This window comes from Falco cherrug, chromosome 1, assembly GCF_023634085.1.
Source record: "Falco cherrug isolate bFalChe1 chromosome 1, bFalChe1.pri, whole genome shotgun sequence".
NCBI classification, from domain to species: Eukaryota; Metazoa; Chordata; class Aves; order Falconiformes; family Falconidae; genus Falco; species Falco cherrug.
In genome coordinates this window covers 1,706,985-1,730,339 of record NC_073697.1, presented here as the reverse complement: position 1 = coordinate 1,730,339, position 23,355 = coordinate 1,706,985, and the positions used below count along the sequence as shown (strand labels likewise).

General features: G+C 44.0%; 1 protein-coding gene across 2 annotated transcripts in view; it reads left to right on the top strand.

Annotated features, from left to right (window-relative positions):
- Positions 1-1,862: 1,862 nt before the first annotated feature.
- The window catches only part of VEGFC (vascular endothelial growth factor C), an 82,489-nt gene continuing 60,996 nt past the window's right edge, over positions 1,863-23,355 (top strand). The window contains exon 1 of one of the 2 annotated variants that reach the window (XM_005441174.4): positions 1,863-2,587. In XM_005441174.4, the coding sequence (XP_005441231.3) occupies positions 2,153-2,587 (435 nt within the window). In that variant the 5' untranslated portion in view covers positions 1,863-2,152. Of the gene's footprint in view, positions 2,588-3,102; positions 3,251-23,355 lie in introns of those variants that run through there. The other variant, XM_027808163.2, reaches the window with a different exon arrangement.

Sequence of the window (23,355 nt, the reverse complement as noted above, 5' to 3'; positions counted from 1 at the left end):
AGTGTCCCAGAGCCAATGGAATATTTATTTGTTTATTAGCAGATAGTATTAATCATCATCGATTTCAACAACTTTATTTTAAAAACCTTGTGATTAGACTGTGACTATGATTAGTAGCCTTCAGTTGTGACACTTTAAATTTGCTATACAGAGCACTCGGTGGAAATGCTGTCTTGCATAAAAGCCTTTGATCTCATGATGGATGTTCTATGAATTGGGGGGAGCGACAGAATGAAAGTGCTGGGGAACTGCGGAAATAAAGAAAGAAGCCAGCTGATATTATGACAGCGCAGCGGGAGCAGTATGTTCCATAGTTTTGTGATTTAGTTACGGAGAGGCACTCCTTGCGTGGCACTCATTGAAATAATATTAGCTGTGTATGATTTGGCAGGTGGGTTTTATTAACGTGCTGCAAAAGAACTGGCTTTCTACACCAGTCTGTGACGTTTCTGAGGGATTTTAACATGTTGAAACTCAAATCATTAATGGCATATTTCTATTTAGATGGGGTTTGCATCCTGGATTATGCTCTCTTTAGGCTTTAATCCTATGCTTTGATCCGCAGCGCTGTAAGGGTCCTCTGAAGAACAATAGGCTCCTTAATTTATGTACACTACTTTATATCTTTATGGCTGTTCAACTTAACTTCTACTACTGTCTTTGCTTCATCGCTTCACTGTTGCGAAGATGTTAAAAAATTGTTAGTGCTTAAATAACTTTCTAGTAACTATAAAAACTTCTAAAATGCAGATCTGCTTAAACGTTAGATTTCATTCTGATTGCAAATGACGTGATTACTTCTTAGCATTGAAATAATTGATTTCTGTAGCAGCAAGCAGAAATACCACCTTGAGAGTGATAAAAAAGAAATCAAAAAGAACAGGGGGTACCTCGAGGCCTGCTGGGGACACCTTCATGCAGAACCCCCAGAATGTTGTTCCCTGAGCAGTTACATAATGGGATTCCCAAAGAATAAGAGCAGCATAACGTGAGCAGAGGGCCAGCATCCAGCCAAGGCAGCCAGGGATCTGCCCCCACAGTTCGTTCCCATACAATCTTGTTACCAAAATACGTATAAGTGATGCAGAATAATTTGAAATGCTTTCTAAATATTTACACGTGGTTCAATAATGCTGTTCACATTGAGCAAAGATAATAGTACAGGGAATAGAACTTCTTCCTTTTTGTAGCTGAGATTCGGGCAGGCTGTAGTGTGTTGCTTTGTTTACCAATGTGCAATCTCTTTTGGTTTTACTGTTGGTTTTTTTTCCACTTCTAATCACAGTGTAACTGGAACACAGTATCTACGCTGTTTTATTTAGGGCTCTGAATGGGGTGTAACTTCTGTTCAAAGAGGGCTTGTGATAGGTCACCGATAGGAAGGCTACGAGTAAATATGGCACTCTTTGGATTATTCCGTTTCTGAGATGGCCAAATCTTTTTCTCTCTGGCCAAAAAAACCCCGCACACTCGCCCCAGCGAGGCTGCCGGCGCTGCTCCGCACGAGCCCGTTAGGATTAACAGCAATTTTGGTGCACGATTTCCTTGTGTGCGCTTTGCCCGGCTTCACCCGTTGGTTTCCGAGCAGAACGACCCAAGGGGGCACTTCGCTGTCCCCTCGGGGCGGGCCGAGCCGGGCTGCGCGGGGCCGCCTGCGCCCCGGGGCACTGCGGGGCCCGGCCTGCTCGGCCCCCTCCGGCACGGGCGGCCCGTTGCCCGCGGTGCGGGGCGCTCCGCTCCCCGGGGCGCCAGCGCAGCGCCAGCGGCAGGCGGCGCCGCAGCAGCAGCAGCGGGAGGAGGAGGAGGAGGAGGAGGAGGAGGAGGAAGGCCGCCGGCGGCCCGCCGCTCGCCGCGCAGAGGCGCAGGCAGAGGGCGCTTTCGCCATGCGCGGCCCCCGGCGCCGCCGCGCAGCCCCCGGCGCCGCCGCGCACCCCCAGGCCGCGCTGCCGCTGACAGCGTCCGGAGAGACCTCGGCGGCGGGCGGAGCGGAGCCCCCGCGGCCCGGCCCGGCCCGGGGCGAAGGCAGCGCCGCGGGTGCGACCGGCCGCTCGGTCCCGCTCGGCCGCTCGCTCCTCTCCTTCCCTTCCCTTCCCTCCTCCTCCTCCTCTCTGTGCTTTCCACCTCCCCTGCTCCCGAGTGAGCGCAGCCTCGGATGTCCGGTTTCCTGGTGGGTTTTCTACCTGGCAAACTCCGGGTAACTTCGGTGAGAATTTGTAAAGCGGCTGGGAAAGTTGGGAGCTCCCCCGCAGGCGCCTGGGAGCTGCTGCTACCGCGTCTTCTCCATCCCACGGATTTTACTGCCTTGGATATTGCGAGGGGAGGGAGGGGGGAGAGGACAGCGAACGAGGGGGGGGAGAGGAAGAGAAGGAGCCTCGTAATTTCGCCTGCATTCCTCCAAGCGCCCCGCGGCCCGGCTGCGCGCCCGCCCCGCCGCCCTCGCACAATGCACTTGCTGGAGGTGCTCTCCCTGGGTTGCTGCCTCGCCGCCGGCGCCGTGCTCCTGGGACCCCGGCAGCCGGCCGCCGCCGCCGCCTACGAGTCCGGCCAGGGCTACTACGAGGAGGAGCCCGACGCGGGAGAGGTAAAGGTAAGCCCGTGCCCCGGCCGCAGATGCCAGCGCGTGTGGCTCCCGGCCCGTTTGAACGGACCTCTTGGAAATCCCACCGAGGAAAATACTTGGGAGAAGACTTTTTTTTTTTTTCTTTTTGTGTGTGTGTGTGTGCGCTGCTGTCCTTTACATGTGAGAGAAGGATATCTTTTAAGGACACACAAAAAATTGCCTGGGTTTTCAGGGCTGCTGGAGGGAAGGTTGCACGGGGAACAGCCGTACTTACAAAGAAACGCAAAACACCTGATGGGCAGAGGCAGCCCGAGGGCTCCGCGCCGGCCGTGGTGCTGGGGCTGCCCGGCGGGCTGGCCCGGCCGCGGCGCCGCCGTTCGCAGCGGAGCTCGGACGGGGCGGGACCCCCGGGCCGCGGCGGCACCCCCGCGGGCGGGTGGCGGCCGTGCCGGGGCTGCCTGGCGGCGGGGTCCGGCGGCGGCGCGCCGAGGAGCAGCTGAGCGCAGCAGCAAGCGGCGAGGGAGGTGTGGGGGGACGGTGACAACAAACCCCGGGAATTTCCATTTGTTGAAAAGCGTCTTGGAGTTACTGACGCTGCGGGTGAGTTGCTGCTGCGTGACGGAGTTGCCGAGAGGTGCAAGGTGACACTCGGGTCTGAAAATGTTCGTTCTGCCCCGGCGCATGCTGAAGGTTGGGCTTAAATTCTCAGTTCCAGCCACAAATACTTATAATTCTGCGTTACTTTCTCTTTGCATAGGAAGTTTCATAACGTAGAATTCCCAGTACTTTGGTACTTGTGGGTTTGCAGTTCCCGGTATGCTGATGCATAAACCCGATGCCTGTGGCTGTATGAACACGCGGCATTATTGGGAAGTTCTTTGATGTCTGGGCTTCTAACAACTCTTACTCTCGTCTTGTTGTTTTGAAAGATTTCTGAAATACTTAGTGAAGGCAGTGATGACCCAGCTCATTCATTATACACTGCAGTATGGGGCAGGGAGGGAAGTGTGTGCATTAAAAGTTGAGCAGATATTCTGATTTTTAGGTGTTTTTCTCATGCTGTTTGTTTTACTGAATGGAAAAGCTTGGGAGATTTTATCGTAACTACATGGGAAGTCAAGTTCTGATAGCGTACATTAGCTGTATTTATTTCAGGTATTCAAACTGCTGTAGACCGTATATTGTTCACAGAGTTCATGCTTTTCAAATAATACTCTGCATGGAAAAGGTTACTGAGTTTACTGTAGTCTCTTTTAAAATACTTTAATTACAGCCGAATGCTTACGCTGCAACGTTCCGAATGCTAACGTGCTATCAGTGATCATATTGCTTAAGTGTTTATCAAGTATTTTTTAAATGTAAGTATTTAAAATTGGAACACAGAATCAATCCAGCTGGTCACTCTTATCACTTAAACTATTTATAAAAAAAAAACAACACAACAACCCAAAATACAACTTAGTGAAGGGTAAAAATACCTCAAGCCTTTCCAGGCCATGACTGTAAGTCATTATTTACTGGGTGAAACTGGCACGTGAGCTGTAAAGCCTCAGAATGGTTTATGCTGAGAAGGTAGAAAGACTCTAAACTGGAGTACTGTGCGTACTTTGTGCACCACAGCTGCCGAGATTGAACAGCTGGTAGCGAAGGTGTTCTCCTAAGTGATGCGGTATAGGTTCCCATGCACGTGTTGTGGACAGTCACTCTGTTTCTTGAAGGAACCTCAGAGTCCTTGGGAGCTGCCGCTGTAGTGCATTGTGAGGAAGTGCAAGTGCTCCCTGGAAAAAGGGGAACTGTCAGCAAACCGAAGGAAGAAAGGTCAAGAGACCGGGAAGTGAGTGGGAGAGCATGTGTTAAGCTATTATGTTAACAGAAAAATGTTTTTGTGCCTGACTACTGGTGAGTAGCAGAGAGAGAGAGAGAGAAAGAATGTCTCTGGATCCAAGCAGACTTAGTCATGTTGGAAGTTTTGGTTGAGAGTTTGTTGCTATTGCTGGAATTGGTTGAGTACTGTGCATGCCTGTGATGAGAGCATGTTGAGATGAATGTCTGAAGTAATTATGAAAGGATTAAGTAAGTAAACTCTTATGTAATTGTTCAAGGAAAATATGATTATATTGTCAATAAAAAGCCATCTGCTTGAACTTTCTTAACTTCAATGAAAAATGCATGACCACTTGAGTTTGTGTGCATAGATACTATGCTTTCTCTGTTTTTACTTTCCATCCATACACCATACTGCTGTACATTAAACTGATGCCCAAGTGCAGATCATGCAGCCTTTTGGGTCAGCTCTTTCACAATATCTTTCTTTACTGCTATCTTAAGGACCTCAGCTTCAGCAACATTTTAAAAATAAGTATGAAGTTGAGGGTCCTCTAACATGGGAGGAAAACCTGGGAAGAAAATAAGGGTATTATGTTTTTATACAGGTAAGTGTTATGCATTAATCTTGTCCTAGAGATTTGCAGCAACTTGGAAATATTACAGGTATAAATAATAGTAGTTCTTCATATGCATGTCTTGCAAGGGCATGTTCTGCAGCAAGTGGGCACTGATAAAAATTGTGCAACGCTGCCTCCCCCCCCCCCCCCTTTTTTTTCAGCCTGAGGATAAAGTTCATTATTTAACAAGCTTACAGGGCCCAGATTAATACTTTTCAGCTGAACTGTGTGCTCAGTGGGATAGGAATGAATCTCACCTGTAAATCACCTCTTTGAGACCTCCTGCAGTGCAGGTAGGTTGACCTGATGAGGTGACCCCCTGGCAGCTGCTCACCACCTCTCCCGACAGGACAGGAGGCTAGGCGGCCCCCAGCTCCCCCGATGTTGCTGCTGTGGAAGGCAACCTGGTATTTCAGTTCTTTCTGCTGAAGGTGAAATGGGGGAACCAGCCCTCCTGTCCCCAGACTCCCCGCAGCTTGGGGAGTATGCCCAGCAGAGATGCTCGGAGCAGCCGTAGCAAGGAGAGGGTGAGCAGCTGTGTGATACCAGTGACTTGGAACTTTAGCTCCTTGTACTGTCTATTCAGATGTTAATAACTCTTACAGTGTGTTTAGTCTATTAAACTTGTTCTTTAGGTAGTTTTGAACTGGGAACCTGTGCTGGGTATAGGCTGTCTACCTGGGAGGGCACAGTATCTACAGTAAGTAAAATAATGCTTGCTTGTTTGCTGAAGGTTTCAGAACGAACTGGAAGGACTACACAGGCATTCTGAGCGTGTATTAAAATGTCCTGGGTTATTGAAATGAAGGTGTGACAGTAGCATGTACCTAGACTGCATTAATGGTAAGAGGATAACGACAGCAGGAGTCAGTTAGTGTGCTAACGGTAATTGGAAAGAAGCCACACAGCCGGGAGGGCTTGCTGTAGCTGCACTTCATATTGTTGCATAGTCAAACCCTTAGGATTATACAAGAGCAATACTGGTCAGCTGACCCACACAGTTTTGAGAGGTTTAATGTGAGAATTCTGAGTTGTGTATTAGAATGGGACTAGCAAGTGGAAATGTTATTTGCCTGTTCTAAGGTGCATCCCTGAAAGCAGCATTGGGGCCTCTTTACACAGATAGCAACGAGGTACAGAACAGTCTTTGTGCTGTGACTCAGTGATTTGCTTTCTGCAATGGAAACAGGTGTGTTTAATTGACTGCCATTTATCTTGGATGCTACCTCAGCTGAGAGATAACTTTTTTTTTAATTATTAGTATTTTAAGATTATTTTAAATCTGACCTAATCATAAAATGTGGCTAGTTGATGACTAATGGATTTTAAATGCTGTTGGTGTGGGAGTGGGGGGAAAAGCAGTGTGTCAGTTCATGGGGTTTCCTCCTGCCACTCTATCTTGATGGTGTGATCTCAAACGTGTTGGTTTTATGGCCACCTCTTAAGTCTGTGAAGTGTTGCCTTACTCTGCGTTGTGATGTTACATGCACTGGTGAGAGAGGAGGCTAGATTTTCTGCTCTCAATACAAGCGTAAACCTCACTCCAGTACTCAAGCAGTGCTAAATTGCATGGGGAGAATGCTACTTCTTTCTGCTGTTGCTGTTTTGTCTGTTGCAACTTTCCTTTTTGTGTGAGTAGCCAGTCTCCTTTTCTCAGACACACACGTGCACACAGAAAGATGCTGTCTTTTTTTTTTAGAAGCACAATTTGTATCAGATACAATGGGATGGACATAAGTAATACAACGGGACCTGCTATAAAGACTAAACAGTGCTTCTGCAAACATTATTATTAAACCCTGGCCTAGCTTTCTGTGTGAGTAGAGTACAATGCGAAGTTCTAAGAGCTCATGGCACACTCTAGTTCTCAGTGTAGGCGTGTGCATGCCTGGGTATCTTGTGTAAGTACACTTGTGTGCCTGTGAAGGACTTCATGGGATTGCTGCTGACAAACGCACTTCTGAAGGCTCTGAAAATGCTCTGGGGATCACCTTAACTACCTCGAGTGCTTGGAGGCGTACAGAAACATCCCGTCAAAAAAAAAAAAAAGTATTTTTACGTTCGCTTGGGTTCAGTGCATGTTTGAAAGCCTTACTTGTTCATCAGGGTGGTGTGTCTGCTTATTGTAGTAAAAACAAACTAGAACTTGTTCTTCGGGCTGTTGCATCTGAGGGTGGTGGTAGTAATCCTCTCCCACTGATACCCTGCACCCAGGGTAGGAAGTCTGTCTAGAACCTTGTGTTTGGCTGCTGCTCTTTTGAATGTGGTCAGTGATCCATTAAAGCAAAATGCTTGGAACAAAGGGATCCAACTGAAGCCAGGCTGATATTCTATGAAGTTTAATATCCCATGCAATGTAAAAAAATTGCTACAGCTGTTTGTAGAATTAATTATAAGAAATTCCAAGCAAGGTCGTTATATGACAGTTGTAAGCTCTTTTGAAGCCTAAGTTGCTTCTTAGAAGTTTGGTTTGGTAAGGTATTGGGTTTTTAGTGAGTAGAGTAGGTATGATTGTGTTCACTATCTATGATAAACATCAGTACTTTTTTCTCTTTTTTTTTTTTTCCCCCCTAATTCCACCTTCTAACCTGAGTGATATGTAATACCAGGTTGCCCTCCATATATGTGTCTATGTGCTTCAAAGGCACTAATGGTTGCATAAATTGCAACAGAATTTTAATTTAAAACAGGGGGAACCATGGGGGACTGTTGTTTGAATTCCTATTGTATATGAATTTGTCAGCTTGCGTTTCTTGCCTTGTGTTTATCTGTCACCATAATTTTTTCTACTGTCTTAATATTTGTGTGGCTATTTTTTCCCCCTCTGTTGCATTTCAGACTTTAGTTAGGAAATAACTAAACTGTAAGCCATTTATTCTTCTACTCTTCCATTGTAATAATTTTAAACCAATCCGCCTAGCTCTGGAGTAATTTTTTTCTCTTTTAGCACTTCCTGACTTGTCTAAGATGGCTATAACTCCTTATAAATATTTATTTATGTAATTGCAGAGACAGCAATTGCCAGTGGAGTGAAGGAATGTTTTGTTAAGTTGCTTCTCTTTAGTGAAGTAACCAAGAGGAATGGTGTCCTCTGGGGAGGGAGGAGGACAAAACACAGGAAGAACACCTTTGATAACTGAATTTAAAAAAATAATAGTAGCGGCTGTATTTTGGCTATATTGTGGTCTTCGCTGAGTATGGGTAAATTCTGTTTTAGGATATGTTATCTTCCTAGATGTAGTTACTAATTCAATACAAGTTCTGCAGGAAATTTTTGGGATCCTGATTGTGGTTAACTTCAATGAAAGATGATTGCTTGGGGAAGTCAATGATATGAATTATAATATATATATGAATTATATATTATATTGTCACCTCATGCCTTATAGTACTCCATATTGTTCACGTAATGGCTTCACCTACTCAGTGACAATTTTCAAATGGCCTGACTGCGAGGATGCAGCTTAAAAAGTATTGAAGGTGTTTTGCATCCTGTTCCTCATTGACTAAAGAAGGGCTTTTTATCCTGGGCGAGGGAAAATACTGGCAAAGAATTGGACAATTCTTGGAAGACACCAGACGGCTGCTGGGGAGCAAGGGATGTGGCTGTTTCCTTCTGGCATCACAAGTGTGGCACCCCCTGTGTTACTCCTACCTGCTTGTGGCAGCGTTGCAAAATAAGAAATTTCAGGAGTTTGGTATCATCTAGAACAAAATCCTTTACACCATTAAACGGTTTCATTCTTTGACTTCCTTTATCTGAGAATTTGTTGAGAGACGGAGAGGAATTCAGCAGAAGAGATTGCTTCTGAGAACAAATGTAGCATTTGGCTATTTCATCTTTTTTTTTTCTCCCCCCCCCCCCCCCCAAAAAAAAAAAAAAAGATCCATAGTAACCCCCCTCATCCCCTCTATGTATATGTGTGAAAGTTTTGGGAGACTTGTAAAGATGGTCAAAAAGAATAGGTACCCAACTGTCCCGCCGCGTTCGGCCATGGTGCAGCCTCACCCCGAGCGCCGTGGGCAGGCCTGGGCCCCGCCATTCAGGAAGGATGGGAAGGTCCCTGGAGGCCTCCAGAGGGGGACAACAAAGCTGGTGAAAGGGCTGGGGGCATGTCCTGTGGGGAGCGGCTGAGGACTTTGGGGGTGTCTGGTCTGGAGAAAAAGAGGCCGAGGGGCGACCTCCTGGCTCTCTGCGGCTGCCTGAGGAGGGGCAGCGGAGAGGAGAGGGAGGTGCGGCGCTCTTCTCGATCCCTGGGATCCGGCGATCCCTGGGAATGGTTCCCAGCTGCGCCAGGGCAGCTTTAGACTGGACATTAGGAAGCATTTCCGTAGGGAGAGGGTGAGCAAACGCTGGAACAGGCTTCCTGGGGAGGGGCTCCGTGCCCCGGGCCTGCCCGTGTTTAAGAGGCATTTGGACGGTGCCCTGAAGAGCACGCTGCAACTCTTGGCCAGCCCTGAACCCGTGAGGCAGCCCGACTAGATGGCTGCTGTAGGTCCCTTCCAACTGGGATGTTCTGTTCTGTTCTAGCATCTGGAGGTGACCGGTGTTACACCTTTGAAGCTGGTGAAAAGCGAGTGTGAACGCCCCTGGAAGGAAGGGCTTTCCTGGGCAGGGTGGCTGTGCCGCGCTGCCACAGAAGGGCAGAACGGGCGGCTGCTTTGGCTCTTCAAGAGAGGCACGGGATGGCTCGCCGCGCTTACGCTGCCAGAGTTCAGGGCTCAGACAGATGGAGCACGAAGCAACAGAGCCAAACCCATGTGCCAAGCCAGAAAAAGCAGCAACGCCTCAGGTTCTGCCGGGGATAGTGTGCAGCAAGACGTGGAAGCCCTGAGCAACAGCCTCCCATCTTGAGCTTCAGTTCCACTCCCCTGGCCAAGCCTGCGGAAAAGCAGATCATTCGGAAGCAGCAAAACTACTCTGGTGTCCTTCAACTTTCTTTGACTGGACAATTCAGCAGAGCAAATATATTTGTGGTGGACTGCTCCAGCTATCCAGAATGTACTTGCTGCACTAGTCATGGTACTTAAAGCGAGAAGAACTGGCCAAATACAGCTTCAGGTGTTAGCTGCCATCTACTTACTCATTTGTGTAAACAATGACATGTTTGAGGGGTTTGTTTGTTTGTTTGTTTAGTGTGTGTGTGTATGTTTGAAATTGACTGAGCCAGATACAGCTGGTAAGTGAGCTCTACAGTTTGCTGAAGAGTCTTATTAGAGAGACAAAGCGCAGCAGTTTTAGAGGTTAAGGTATTAATTACTTCCAGGTCAAACATTAATTACAGTATATAAAATGTATATAATTTTGTATTATAATTCAAGTAAGATTCATTCACCCCTTTCCAAGTAGGTGGCTAATATTCATTACCCATATACACAATCACATGAAGAAAAGCTGGTAGGTGTTGTTCAAGGTGTGCTGTCTGCGGGCAGTGGGATCCACATCCCTGCTTCGCCCACTGGGTTCTTGGATCTTACAAGATTCTTGCCGAGGAAGCAGTGATAGGGCGCTGTACGTGGGTTCCCTTTGCTAGCTCCCCTGTGACCCAGAGCAAGCCCAAAGGGACACTGCTGTGAACCTGCTGTCCTGTCCGTGCAGCTCCTGAGTACCAAGCCTGGGATCTGTCAACTCAGATTCACGCTTACCTGCACTGGAAAGTGCTCAAACAAATCTGAGTTCCAGGAGCTGGCCATGTAGGTAGTCTTGCTTTGTGCTGTATGCATATTAAAGATCTAAATATATGCATATTAACATGGAGAAAGAAAAAAAATCTGAAGATTTTAAAACATAAAGCTTGAGGAGCGAAGAAAATTGTAAGCAAAAAGTTGCTTGAACAGCTTTGGTTTTGTTTGTTCCTTAAAAAAATGGAGAGGATGTTTCTCGCCACAAGAACATTGGAAGTAATTTTAAGAGTTTTTTTAAACAGATATATTTTCTTTGGAAGTGTTGCCTTTGGAGCTCTGAGAATTCACTAGTCTTGACTGTCATTCTTCTTGACTAACAGCTGTTGAGTATTGCAAACTGTGTTACAGCTTTGTGGCTGCTGTGAATTGGAAACTGGGAGGATACCATGAAAGTAGGTTTCACTGGAAGCCAAAGAAGGTGTTTATATTTTGTAGCCCTAAAAGGATCATCATTATTTGGTGTACTGCTGAGGATAAAATCTCTGCTTATTTGCATGCTCACTGTTACTTAGAGAATGCCACTTCTGCTGTTTATGCTTAGAAATAATAAAGGAAGAAAATGAACTTCAGTCATTCCAGTTACATGTATTTGTAGCTGGATGCAGACGCACTTGACAGAAACATACTTTGCCTGTATATTTAGCAGTGCTGAGACTCTTGATGGAGACGATGTATAACACTTGCAGAATCGCTGCTTACCGTTTGATTAGCAGTGCAATTAACTGTCTAAGGAAACCAAGAAATAAACTTGCGAGGTGGCGCCTTATTGACGTGTGTCCCTTGCCTGGGGACAGATGTTTCCAAATTAAACCGGAGCCTACTTCCTCTTGACCCCACCCCAGCGAATCTTGCGTAACAGGCAGTGTGCTGCTGCGGGACAAACGTGACCATTTACTTTCAGTTTATTCGTGTATGTTGAGGTGCATGTGTTAAGATTTCAATATCTCTTTGCCGTAAGGCTGATTTTATTTCCTTCATATCATTGAAATATTCTGTGATTTGAAGGAAACAAGGCTATCTTGTTAGTAATAAGCAGGCTTACGCTGTGGAATCACAGTAGATTCAGCAAACATGGAGAAGTGTTTTTTCCAGGAAGGAAGATAGCAACAGACAATTATTTTGTCTTTCCAGTTGGGTGTGTTTCTAGCTGGCTAGAGAAGAGCAAAATGTTGGTGCATTTAAAAATACCAAGAAGCCTGTTGTGCAAGCCATGGGGCACAGCTTTCAGGAGAGCATTAACAGCTGCTAAATATTCCACTGACACGACTGAATATGGTGCGTATTGGCCTGTCTCCTTTGTAAAGTCTCATGGCCTTTCATGGAGGTTTCGTCTAAACTGGACGGGCAGCAAAAGCCGAGAGGTTAGGCTCAAAGTCAAATCCTCCAAGGGTCTACTTCCTTGCTTGCTGGAGTGTTAGTGATGCTGAGTTTGTGCCTTCTGCCTTGCGTCCCCAGGTGCGCCCTGAGACATGAGAATGTATGGTTTGAACGCACAGTTGTGAAAGGTCTGGGCTCCTGTGGTGCACACTGCGGGTAGGCAGTGCCTGGCTGTCTCCCTGCAATTGCCTTGGCCTGCCAGGAATGCTATGTTAGTAGTTATTGGGCACGTGAGGTTGTCTGGACCCCTCTTAGGAGGGGATTCACCGTGTCTGTGCTGAAGGAGGTGGGTTTGGTGAACGGTCTGGACTCTGACTGACATCGGGCTGCGGTAGAGTGGCGAATCGGTTGATAAAGGGTTGTCCCTGCAGTTACTGTTCCCTCCAGTACTGTGGTGCTCAAGTGAGAGTAAATGCAGCCTGCACAGCTAAAAGGTGTGGAAAGCAATGCATGAAAAAATGCTGCTTTTTTTTTTTTTCCCCTTGCCTTAGAAGAGCTGTCTATTTTTCTCTAATATGTGAAAATTATGAGGATCTTTAATGAGAATCCAGCTTCCCCCCTTCCCCCAGGTGTTCACATCACTAAAAAAAAATGAAAGGAATAAAAAGCTTTAGAGAAGTTCTGAGTATTTTCCTTTCCAAAGTATCTGTGGACGGGCTCATAAGCCAGTAAAGGCACACTGAACCACAGTCTTGGAGCAGGAGGTAGAGGAAGGAGCAACAAAGGATTTTCAGGGGGCAGGATCATGCTTCAGAGGAAGGAAGAGTTAGGCCATTCTGTTGCATCAGGTGGAACTAAAGAATTAGGAAAACTAAACTGAACAGTCATTACTAATGTGGATTAACAGCATAAAAAAGGCTCTTTGTAGTAATGAAACTCTCTGAATATCTTAGTTAACGGTTTCAGAAAATTAATGAAATTTTCAAATCCTCATCTCTTATGACAAACAGATGATATATATTTTTCCCTGGAGCCTGTAAGTTGCTGCTTTACTCCATGATTAGTTGGCTTATGGTTATTTACTTTGAGTGTTGAAGTCATGTAAGAGTAGAGGAATGGCTGTACCCGGTCAGACAAAACACCTGGTTAGCCCTATATGCCCTTTTCAACGGTATCCAACACAGGGTATCATCTTGTTGGAGAGCCCCAGCTGCACAGCCGCTAAATGTGCACAGTGTGCCCCACTGGTGTGGCAGAGGATGACGGAGAGTGGCGTTGGAAACCTCGTGCACAGCATGAGGAGAAATCTGTCACACCTTCCCCCTCACAGCCCCTTCTCCCCAGTTGCTTGCAGGTGAAAGCTGCCCTTCGGCCATAGGCATGTCTTTTCCTGCAAGAAGGCAGCACCCACTGAGTCCTGGCCCCTAAACATTTCTTTTTTTTTTTTTTTTTAATTTTTCCTTATATCTTCTGTCCTGTGAGCTGCCCTGCTTGAATCCCACGTAGGGAGCTTGTGCAACATCCAGCTGTTTTTTCCCCAGCCATCCCATGGAAACGGCTTGAGAGATTTGTGCTCTGCTTGCTTTGTTTCTTCAGCCTTGTGTCCCACAGGCCATGTTCAGGAGAAGCTCTGAAACCCGGGGATGCCGGCATGTACCTGCCGCTTGTTCCTTGGCCAGCTGGGGACTTCAGCTGGAAAAGCCATTAGCAGGCGTTGGACGTTTACAGGGTCCCCAGGCTCATCGTGGTTTTTTTAGTGAAAGGGCACCCATGGCAACGTGCACCTGGCTACAGCCACTCTTCTGCCTCTTCCAGTACCTCTTCGGGGTTTTTTTGGCTGGACTTCTCTTTTTATTTATGCCCTTACCATCCAAGGCCCTGCCAAATTACGGGACCTACTTGACAACATCCTTCTGAGCAAAGAAATGGAAAGTGTCACTACATGCTTACAGACTGTTGGCAGCTGTGGACTTCCTTGCCTTAAATGATGGGGGAGTGAGGGGGGATTACTTTGTTTTCTTTTATTTAATAGCTTTCAGTTGACTTTTATCCTACGTGTTATCTAGGTGCTTATTGAACCCACAGAAGCTTTTGACATCAACACCTTTTGGTATCAAGAAGTTTGACTTTGAGTGGATGTTCTGTTTACTATATAGAATAGTAAATTAAAAAAAAAAAAAAAGCCTCAGAACTGAAAGAACCATTCCCTTTGCTTGTCTTGAGCCTGACACCTGTTAATTATTTATGAAACTTATCCAGTCCTTGTCCTGGACGAGGCCTGGAACAATTCTGTTTGTACTGCTTGTGGTTTTTGAGTCCTCCTCTCATTGTTTCTTAGGCTAAAGATCCTTCAGTTAGGCAGACTGCTTTTTGTAATGAACCTGTTCCTTACCTTTGATCATCTGACTTCGTACGTTTATTTCTCTTTGAAACTGTAGAACAAGGAGAGGGGAGAGCCAGTCTGCACACTGGATTCCACTGTGGGACGCCACAGACACAATGATGTTTTGTTCTCTTTCCTAATAATTCCACTTACATTTATTTTAAAAGTGTCTTGATCGTAGAGTATTTTGTAACATGTCAGATGTGAGTATGATTAAAATGTCTCTTTTAAAGAACTACCCATATTTATACTGAAGAACTGGATGGGGGAAGGCATTTCATAGTTATTACTACTTCCTCAAAATTCACATAAAAGCTGTTCTTAGGGGCCTGTTTCAAGATGATGTATGATTATTTAACCTGTGTGTTCATTATGCTTTGAATGTGTTTCTGCCTGCCACATGTGCGCAGTGAGAGATTTAATGGGACTAGCCATCTTCTGAGTTACGTGACCTGTATCTTTAATGTCCTTAATGATTTTTTATGAAATGGGATGTGCTCTCAGTGATCTGTGAAATATGCCAGCAGTCTTGCAAAGGTTGTTTATACCCGTTAACAGTATGATGTTACTGTCAGGCAAGATTTGTGACAGCTTAGTTACATGCACTAACTGGGTGCATTCGACTATGCAAATTTATCAGGAACCTTCATACGCTTGCAAATGCTCAGATACACGTCAAGCATTGCTTAAAGCATATGAATATAAGAAACACCCCACTAGGGCAGAATTATGGTCTGCACAGGCAAGTGTTTGGCCTCTGCCAGTCTCAGCAACACATGCTGTCCTGTTTGAGGAACACACTGGGGCTTAAGGCACACTGCTCCCTTCATACCCGACTGAGGGTGTTAACAGACATGCCCCTGCCTCTGTCCTCCAGTATCTCTTCATGGACATCTTGTCCATGGATCTGTCTATGAAGACTAGTGGTTAGTAGATACTGAACTACTTCATACCAGGACGGCGCCCGTTTGGGTACAGTGGAACTTCTTTGATTTTGGTGACTTACAGTATCTGATAATATTCTCTACTTACCTCTTCTTTGAATCTTGTGTGTTACATGGGCACAAAATTTATTTTCAGCACTTAGAAAATAAATTTTGTTGTTTATTTTGGGATATATGGGGTAAATGTCGTGAAATTTTCAAAGACTAAAGAAGAAACATAAATGTGTCATTTAATACTTTCATACTTACATTTCAATCAAATACAGATGTGTTTTTTCAATCAGATACAAATGTGTGGTTTATATTTTGGCCAGTCGCAGGGACTGGGTCCAATGTCAGATATCCCCCCACCCCCTTCGCTAAGAGGCTGATTCTGTTTTCATTTTTAGACCTTTATTACATGCATGGTGTCTCTTCAGTTGCTGTCTGCCTGTGGTTTTGCCAGCTTTGGGCACTATTTTCCTCGAATCAAAACCTGTAGCCCTTTTAGGATGCTAATATGCTGCCTGGAACCCTTACTATGGATTTGTTTGTAGGAAATTCCATCTTCCAAATGCCACTTGGTGAACACAGGTACAGTGCCAATACAGGAGTAAACCATGAGATCCTGTCTTGCTCTTGATGCCTTACTCCATAGACAAGTATGGGAAGAGTTGCAGGAATATTTAGAGGAAGGTGGAGTTGGATCCTAAACAGCTGGATCACAAATTTCCTTTAATTCTCTTTTTCTCCTGTTCCAGGAGGAGTGAGGAGATAAGAAAATTAAGGGCAACCCTTCAGATTAAGGGGTTATATAATGTGAGCTTGAGCAGACATCCACCGTTACCCCCTTAGAACCTTCTGCCCTCTCCCAAAGAAAATGAAGTCTTTTAGGCTTTGGATTTTTTTTTTTTCTCTCCTTGCATTCATTGTTCCTCCTTCTTCATGGTGTTGAGAGATCTTTCTTCTGTCTCACTAGAGAAGTACCATGTGCTGCTATGAGGAATTTGTGCATCTTACTAAGGGTTCCACTGAGGCATTTATGCTTAAATCCTTATTGTTATCATAGAGATATTATCCAACAAGTGATACATTGAATAAAATTGAAGTTCTGGTTAATAATCAGGTTTTTTTCTTCTAAATACTTCTTCTATGTTTGTGTTAACCTATTGAATTCTACTATTATTTTTCATATTCTTTACTACAACTGTGTAAACTATTTAGCTTTGATTTTATTCTCTTGCCTTTCATAAATAACATGCAGAATGAATTCCTTAAAATCTGTTACATTGTCATACAGCCCCAAACCTGTGGACAGTTTAATGCATGCTCTTGTAAACACTTATACATATAAAGTGATCATAAAAATATTTTTTTTAATTTTTCAGCTGCCTAATGAGGTAGTTATTGAAATGGAAGCTTATTCTGAGCCAGAGCAAGGTGTGTTCATTAGCTAACTGGTTTCATTAGAATGGGAATTTCCCTTTCACTTGATGAGTTAGTGCAGTTTTGAGGATTTTAAAGTAAATGCATAGTCTTACTAAGATGTGGAACTAATTGCTTATCTTATAAGACTTGTACTGATAGCTGAATAACAATCTTGAAAGAAAACTGAAATTAATAAACTTTCATTTTGGTAATTGTTACAGTGACTGAGTTTCAGGCAGAACTACTCTTACCCACTGCTCGAGATTATTTTCCCACATCCTTTCATAAAATCACAATTACCATGCAGATAGCATCCTGATACTCTGAAATGGAAATGCTTTAGCTGGACTGCAATATTGGTTTCAGTGTCTTGTGGGAAATTGTACAAAAACAAACAAACAAGAAAGCCCTGCAACCTCTCTGGTTCTACTCAGTTGATCACAAAGAGTGTGAGAAATTTCTACCACCCTCTTTTAAGGGCACTTTCTTTATCTCATTGCAAACTCTGTCAGAGCTGTACCTGGGAAGGACAAATGTTGGTTTATGTTTTTGGTTTTTGAGGGGGTTTTGTTACTGAAATTGCAGTATTTTTACGTAAGAGTTGTGTGAAATAAATTAATTTCCTAGTGTAATTATGCTGCTCTAAGTAACACCACTATAAAGGTGTAATTGGTCATACCTCTCTGAGTCCAACCGTAGTAGCTGAAGAAGGCAGCGTATATAAGTGACAAGTTACTGCATTACATCTGGGCTGTGGTAAATAAGGCTGGACTTGTAGCATGAGTTTGACAGGAGAGATGCACTAGCCAGAAGCCTGCCTGTCCCTGTTCCCCTAGTTCTTACTCCTCCCTCTATGTGTTGGACAAGGTGGCATGGGGGAGGTAGGATAAGGGTACTCCTTTTGGTAGCAGCAGGGATTTATGCTGGATTATAGAGACCGTGCAACAGTTTACTTATGAGTACTTTTACATGTTAAAAGAAATATTTTAGGTAAATCACTTATAGTGACTGAACTTGATTTACTGTGTTGCAAAATCAATTAGGAGTAGTCACATGCATGGTTACAGTGGTTCTTTTGTGGGTATATTACCTCCACACAAACACATCCTCATGAACTGTGACTGCCAATGTGAACAGTTTATTCCAATAAAAGTGTCTGTTTCATTTAATTTTTGCAAGTAATGAGAGTATTTATGTAGGTCTTACTGAGCAAAGTAATTTTGCTTTTTTGTATTTTTTTTTCCTCCTTTCCTTACCTACATACAAAATTCAGTAATATTAAAGTGAAGGGCTGGTAATACTAGACTACATTGCTAATTTAACTAGTCAACTATGTTTCCTGCAGGAGGTGGCCTAGGATCAACTATTAAGCTTCCACTCTGCTTTCTTTGTGATTAGATAGTACAGTGGGTGTGTCCTATGTAGCGAGAGGGTGATCTGGTTAATGACGTATTTGTGAACAGGTGGATTATTGCAACAAAATCTGTGCAGTTCATGTGCAGTTAAACTTATGCTGACAGTTTGTAAGCCCAGCCTTTGTTGGGTTATTATTCCTGTTAACATTGAATGGAAGTAGTTCTCCAAAATTATAGAAGTACTGCAAGTAAAGTGATTGTGTTCCCTGTTAAACTAATAGAAGGACATAATCAAATACTGTTTACCTTCTACTTTGTACTTGGACTTTCAGTGACATGAATTCGGTGTCTGGAAACCTTTCTCCAGCTACAATATGAAGATTTATAATCAATATTTTGCAGTCGTCCCGCACAAATAATACACTCGCTTAGAGCCAAGATAAATATAGTAGTACCACCAGGCATTGCAACCTTCAATGCGTGATGTATACGAATATGTACGCTACGATTTGCTACTTCAATAAAAATCAAGGGTTCAGAAGTTGCACAGTGCTAGAATTAAAAAATAATAAAAAAAAAATCTGGAAATTACAGATGGATTGAGTCTTATAGTCCTTATCCCAGTTTTGGGAACTCTAGTATATTTTACGTCTCTCTGGCAGGCACTACTGTTTCTTCCACATTTGGCCATTTACAGCAGCGAGTATGTCTGGCGGGCTACAATCCTCCATTTTTTGTGTGATGTTCTTCTCATAATCTTGGAGTTGCCTGATGTTCAGGGGCTTTGAAAAGATCAACAAAAATGCCCCCGGTTCTGTCGTCGGAGTCCAGCGGACAGTCTTCAGTGGGGGATGGGCCTGTGTGAGCAGCTTCCCAAAGCGTGGGGAGCGCTGCCTTTCCCTTACCTGCTCCTCGCTGTCACCCCAGGTCCCAGCTGGTTCCATCCTTCTTCTCTGACTTTACTCCTCCATCTGACTGAGCGGGCTTTGTATGGAGAGCGGGGGTAAAGGGGCGCCAGCCGAAGTGCTGCCACCTCCCTCCCCGCAGCATGTGCTGGCCGTGCTGGACTTGATTTAAGAGCTGTGAACTGGAAGGAAGCTGATGCAGCTGAAGAGATGGAAGGCTGTGCCATAAGACCTTTGGGTGGTTTTTGCCTATTCAAGGCTGCGCAGTGCAAGTACTGAAATAGCCGAGGGGGCAGCAGGCTATGCCTTTAGGCTTCTGTCTTCCACCTCTTGAGCAGCTCCTGTGTTTTAAATATATCTCTGTTTCCTCCCTGCTTTCTTTACTACTTGCTTCTCCTCTTCTTTGAACTGTGAAATAATTTCATCTCTCTCTTCCCTTCTCCTTACGTGTCATCCTAACTTTTAATTGCCCTTTCTCATGGGAATAAATGGCAATGAAGCTGCACCAGGCTGTCACAGCTCTTTGATTCCTTTGACGTTTTGTCTCTGCATAGCAAATTCAGTGCCAACCCAGGTCCCTCTGTAGTGTCCTCTCTTTCCCCTGTCACTCTCACTAGCTTCAGAGCACAGCTTCCTCTGCCTGCTTCTCCCAGTCTCTTGAGATTGAAGCTTCAGCTGCAGACTTCAGTTCTGATCCCTCTCTTGGTGTCCTTTCTTTTTTTTTTCCTCACTCTTTTCTCAGGGCAGACAGCCTTTTTCTGCTTTCTGTTCCTTTACGCTCAAGTTTCTCCCTTTTAGCTGTCTGCTCTGAAATCACCGAGAGTGCACAAACGAAAAACCTCAATGCTGTCCCTTTGTCATCTGCTGTGGACCAGAGCTATACCTGCAGAGCAGCTCTCGTTCAGCAGCTGCAGGGAACACGTACCGATTGTTCCCTCAACCTTCTTGTGTTTTAGCAGATCAATCTGCCAGTATTTACTGGATTTTCCTCAGCTGTAGTGCTTCCTTGTTGGGCAAATTTTGCTGAGACAAAGTATGCCCCTGAGGCACCCTCTGGTTTTAATTTGGCCTTTCTATCGCTCCAGGTTATACTTCTCTGTCAGTTGAAGATGATACAAATCTTCACTGAGGAGGCTGCACTGTTTTAATGTGGACAAGGAACAGGCGCTAAGACAGTTCCTCAGTGGAAAAATCAAGCTTCAGGTTAAAGTCTGTCAAAATCTTTGAATAAACCGCTAGAAACAAGGTCTTAAGTGGTGAAAAAACGGAGCAGTTCCAGTTGAAGTTAGCTGCTTAAACCCATGTAGTTTGGTGCCGCTAGCCCGACCAGCGCGCCCATCACCTACTTGCTTCTTTGTTCCCTGCTCTGTCCCTTGGTGAGGGCCAGTATGAGTGTGTGGGGAACTGCACTGGGACCGTGATCTGAATGACAGCTTTTGCGTGGCAGGAAGATGTGAGTGTTAAGGAATACTTGGACAGCTTTTTCAGTCTGCTTTACCTCTTGGCCTCACGTGTGGTTGTGTCTGCACAGGAGACGAGGACTTGCGGGAGAGCAGGAATGAGCAGTTGGCATTAGAAAGAGTAGAGGCAGGCGGGGTTTTTTGGTGGTAGTCTTGGACATTTATCAGCAACTTCAGGTCACAGTGGTTACTGCTCACTCGGCCGCAAGGGCCTATTTTCTTTCCACTTTGCAATGTCCCGTGGAAGAATAGCCTTAGAGCAGAAAACACCTTGAAGGAGGCAGTAATTCTGTGAAAAAACTTTGCAATTATTGATTTGCTTTATCTCACTCTATCTGCTTAAAGGTTAAGCAACTGAGTCAGGCTGTCTGGACTCTGTTGTAGCTAAAAGACGGAGCCAGGCACTTACAAGGAATACATGACATGACCTCATCAGCCACAGTTTCAACATTTCTTCAGAAATTCCAGGTTTCAAAAGTTACCACTTTCAAGTGGGTGTACTGATTGGGGTGGGGGCATTAAATAAGCGTGCCTGTGTGCATTATCTTGTGTAACTACAGCAACGCTTTTCAGTTGCGTTCAGTGTTTTCCACATCCTCTTTGCTGAAATTGCTGAGGGATTTTTCTTAAGTATATGAAGCTTTTGTCCTCAGACCACGTTTGAAAGGTTGCTGAAGTACTGAGGTATTGCTTAACATTTCAATCCCTTTGGTTGGTGCTAGTTATAAATAGCAAATGGCTGAAGAAGGTGAAAGGGATGAAGAAAAGCAGCAGCAGGGAAGAGATGGGAGCTGCTATCCAATTATTCCTACAGCTCCAGCAACACATAGCCATAAATTAAGGTTAATAGGAACACTACATAACGTATTCCATGCTGAGAGAGTCTGAAGTGTGGGATTTTTTAATAAACTGTGCATTAGATCAATGCATCCGATACTCAACACCAGCTGTTGTCTTGATTCCCATTCAGTGCTAATACAGTGGAATTAAAGGAGAGATAATTTTAGTGTGGAATTTCCTGAGGTCATAGTTTTAATGTATTGCTTTGTATCCGGATGCCGTTGCTTAATTGCCAACTATAGATTAGAATTGGAAATTCTATCTATAGAATATAATGATGCTGTCCCCACCTTTATATGTATGACACAGGAACACACATATGCACGCACACAAAATGTGTGTATATATACACATAGATCTTTTTATTTTCAAGATATTTAATGTGTCCTTAAAACTGTCAGCTGACAATTCTACTGTAGATGAGTAAAATTACTCAATTTTTTTCGGTGAAATGATTGCTTCTGATTTTACGATTTGGTTTCCAATAGGTCAGTTACAACTTAGAAAATAAAGATTCATGAGCAAAACAAAATTAAAATGGAAATAGTCGTTAAAATAGGTATTTATTTCCAATTTTTTTTTTTCCTTAACTGCCTATTTTTTTACACAATGGCTAAATCTTTCTTACCAACTGTGATAAATGTGGGAGAGACTCTAATTGCAGGCTGACAAGGTATTTTTCAGGAGCTAGTAATTATACTTGTCACAGTCTTGATGAGACCATTGTACTTAGGTATATATTAAGACTCCAGGTTATTCACTTCCTATGTTTATTAATATTTTATAGATGTCAAGATTTTGAGCCTATATACTCATATGTAAGTATACTATTGAACTACAGTAGAGTGCATTAAACATGCATTATCAGGAGGAGTAATGTTTTTATTTGGAAGAAACATTTTTGAGCCAAAATAGTGTCTGTTTATATATGCTTTTCTAATTATTAGCTGCCTGACTGAACATCTGGTCAAATCATGGTGTCCACTCTATCTGATGCAGTGAATAGTAGGCTGAGTTGAGCTAACTTTGGCTGTTCTTACTTAAAATACCGTATTGCATCGGAGATCACTTCTTAGTATAAAAGTTGGTAAAGATATGCATGAGATAGAAGTAATTGACTTAACCTTTCTTTTATTAGTCTGATACTAGTGAGTAATTTTCCAGGTCTTTATTCCCTGATCTGCACAGACTGAAGTGCATGCATGCTTAGAACTCTCATTCCATAACTAAATAGACTGTTTACAAATGTACCTTTATATACACTTGGAGAGCTTGGTGGCAGTGCCACTGAATCAGAGCTGCCTATGCTCTGCTAACTCAAGATGTCAAAGCTGGGGTCTCCTTCACTCCTGCTCCTACGCACTGGCTTCATCTTCATGCTCCTTCAATAAATGTATTCTGAGTGAAGAAATGAGACCTGAGTCACCTCTCACACTTAGTCATTTCATCTGAGTCAGAAGTGTTTCACAGTTTCTGTATTCTTTTCTCATATTTGCACCCAACTGACGTGTAATATAATGCATCTCTCTGCTTTAAATGGAAAAAAAGGATACTTTTAGTAGACCATAATTACAAAAAAAACCCCACAGAAAAACCAAAAGCCACCGTAATTTGTACTTGGAGTGCAGTTCTCTGCCCCAGTGCTCCAAGTGATAATTTCATAGAAAATAATGAAAAATGAGGAGCACTGAATGCAATTCTCTGTATTCCCCCATTCACGTTTTTATGGCAGAAGGCTGTTTAACTTCTTTAGAAAGGAAACTGGAAATGAATCAATTAAAAACCTTACTCCAAATCCAGTAGAGTGCCTTTATTTTTCAGCATAATAACCCTGGTCCTGTCAGGCCTCATATTTATGATTGGCAATGAGCATTGGCAGAAACAAAGCATTAGAGAAAATATCTTCTTGAAAGCCTGGAAACTTTAACTTGTAGAATAGTTCAGCTGTCATACCATGCTAGTTTGAATGGCCTTAGTAATAAATTGCAAGCGTTTTATGTCGCCTGTAAAATGACAACCTATAAAGATAGGGAGAGCAATAAACAAACATACATT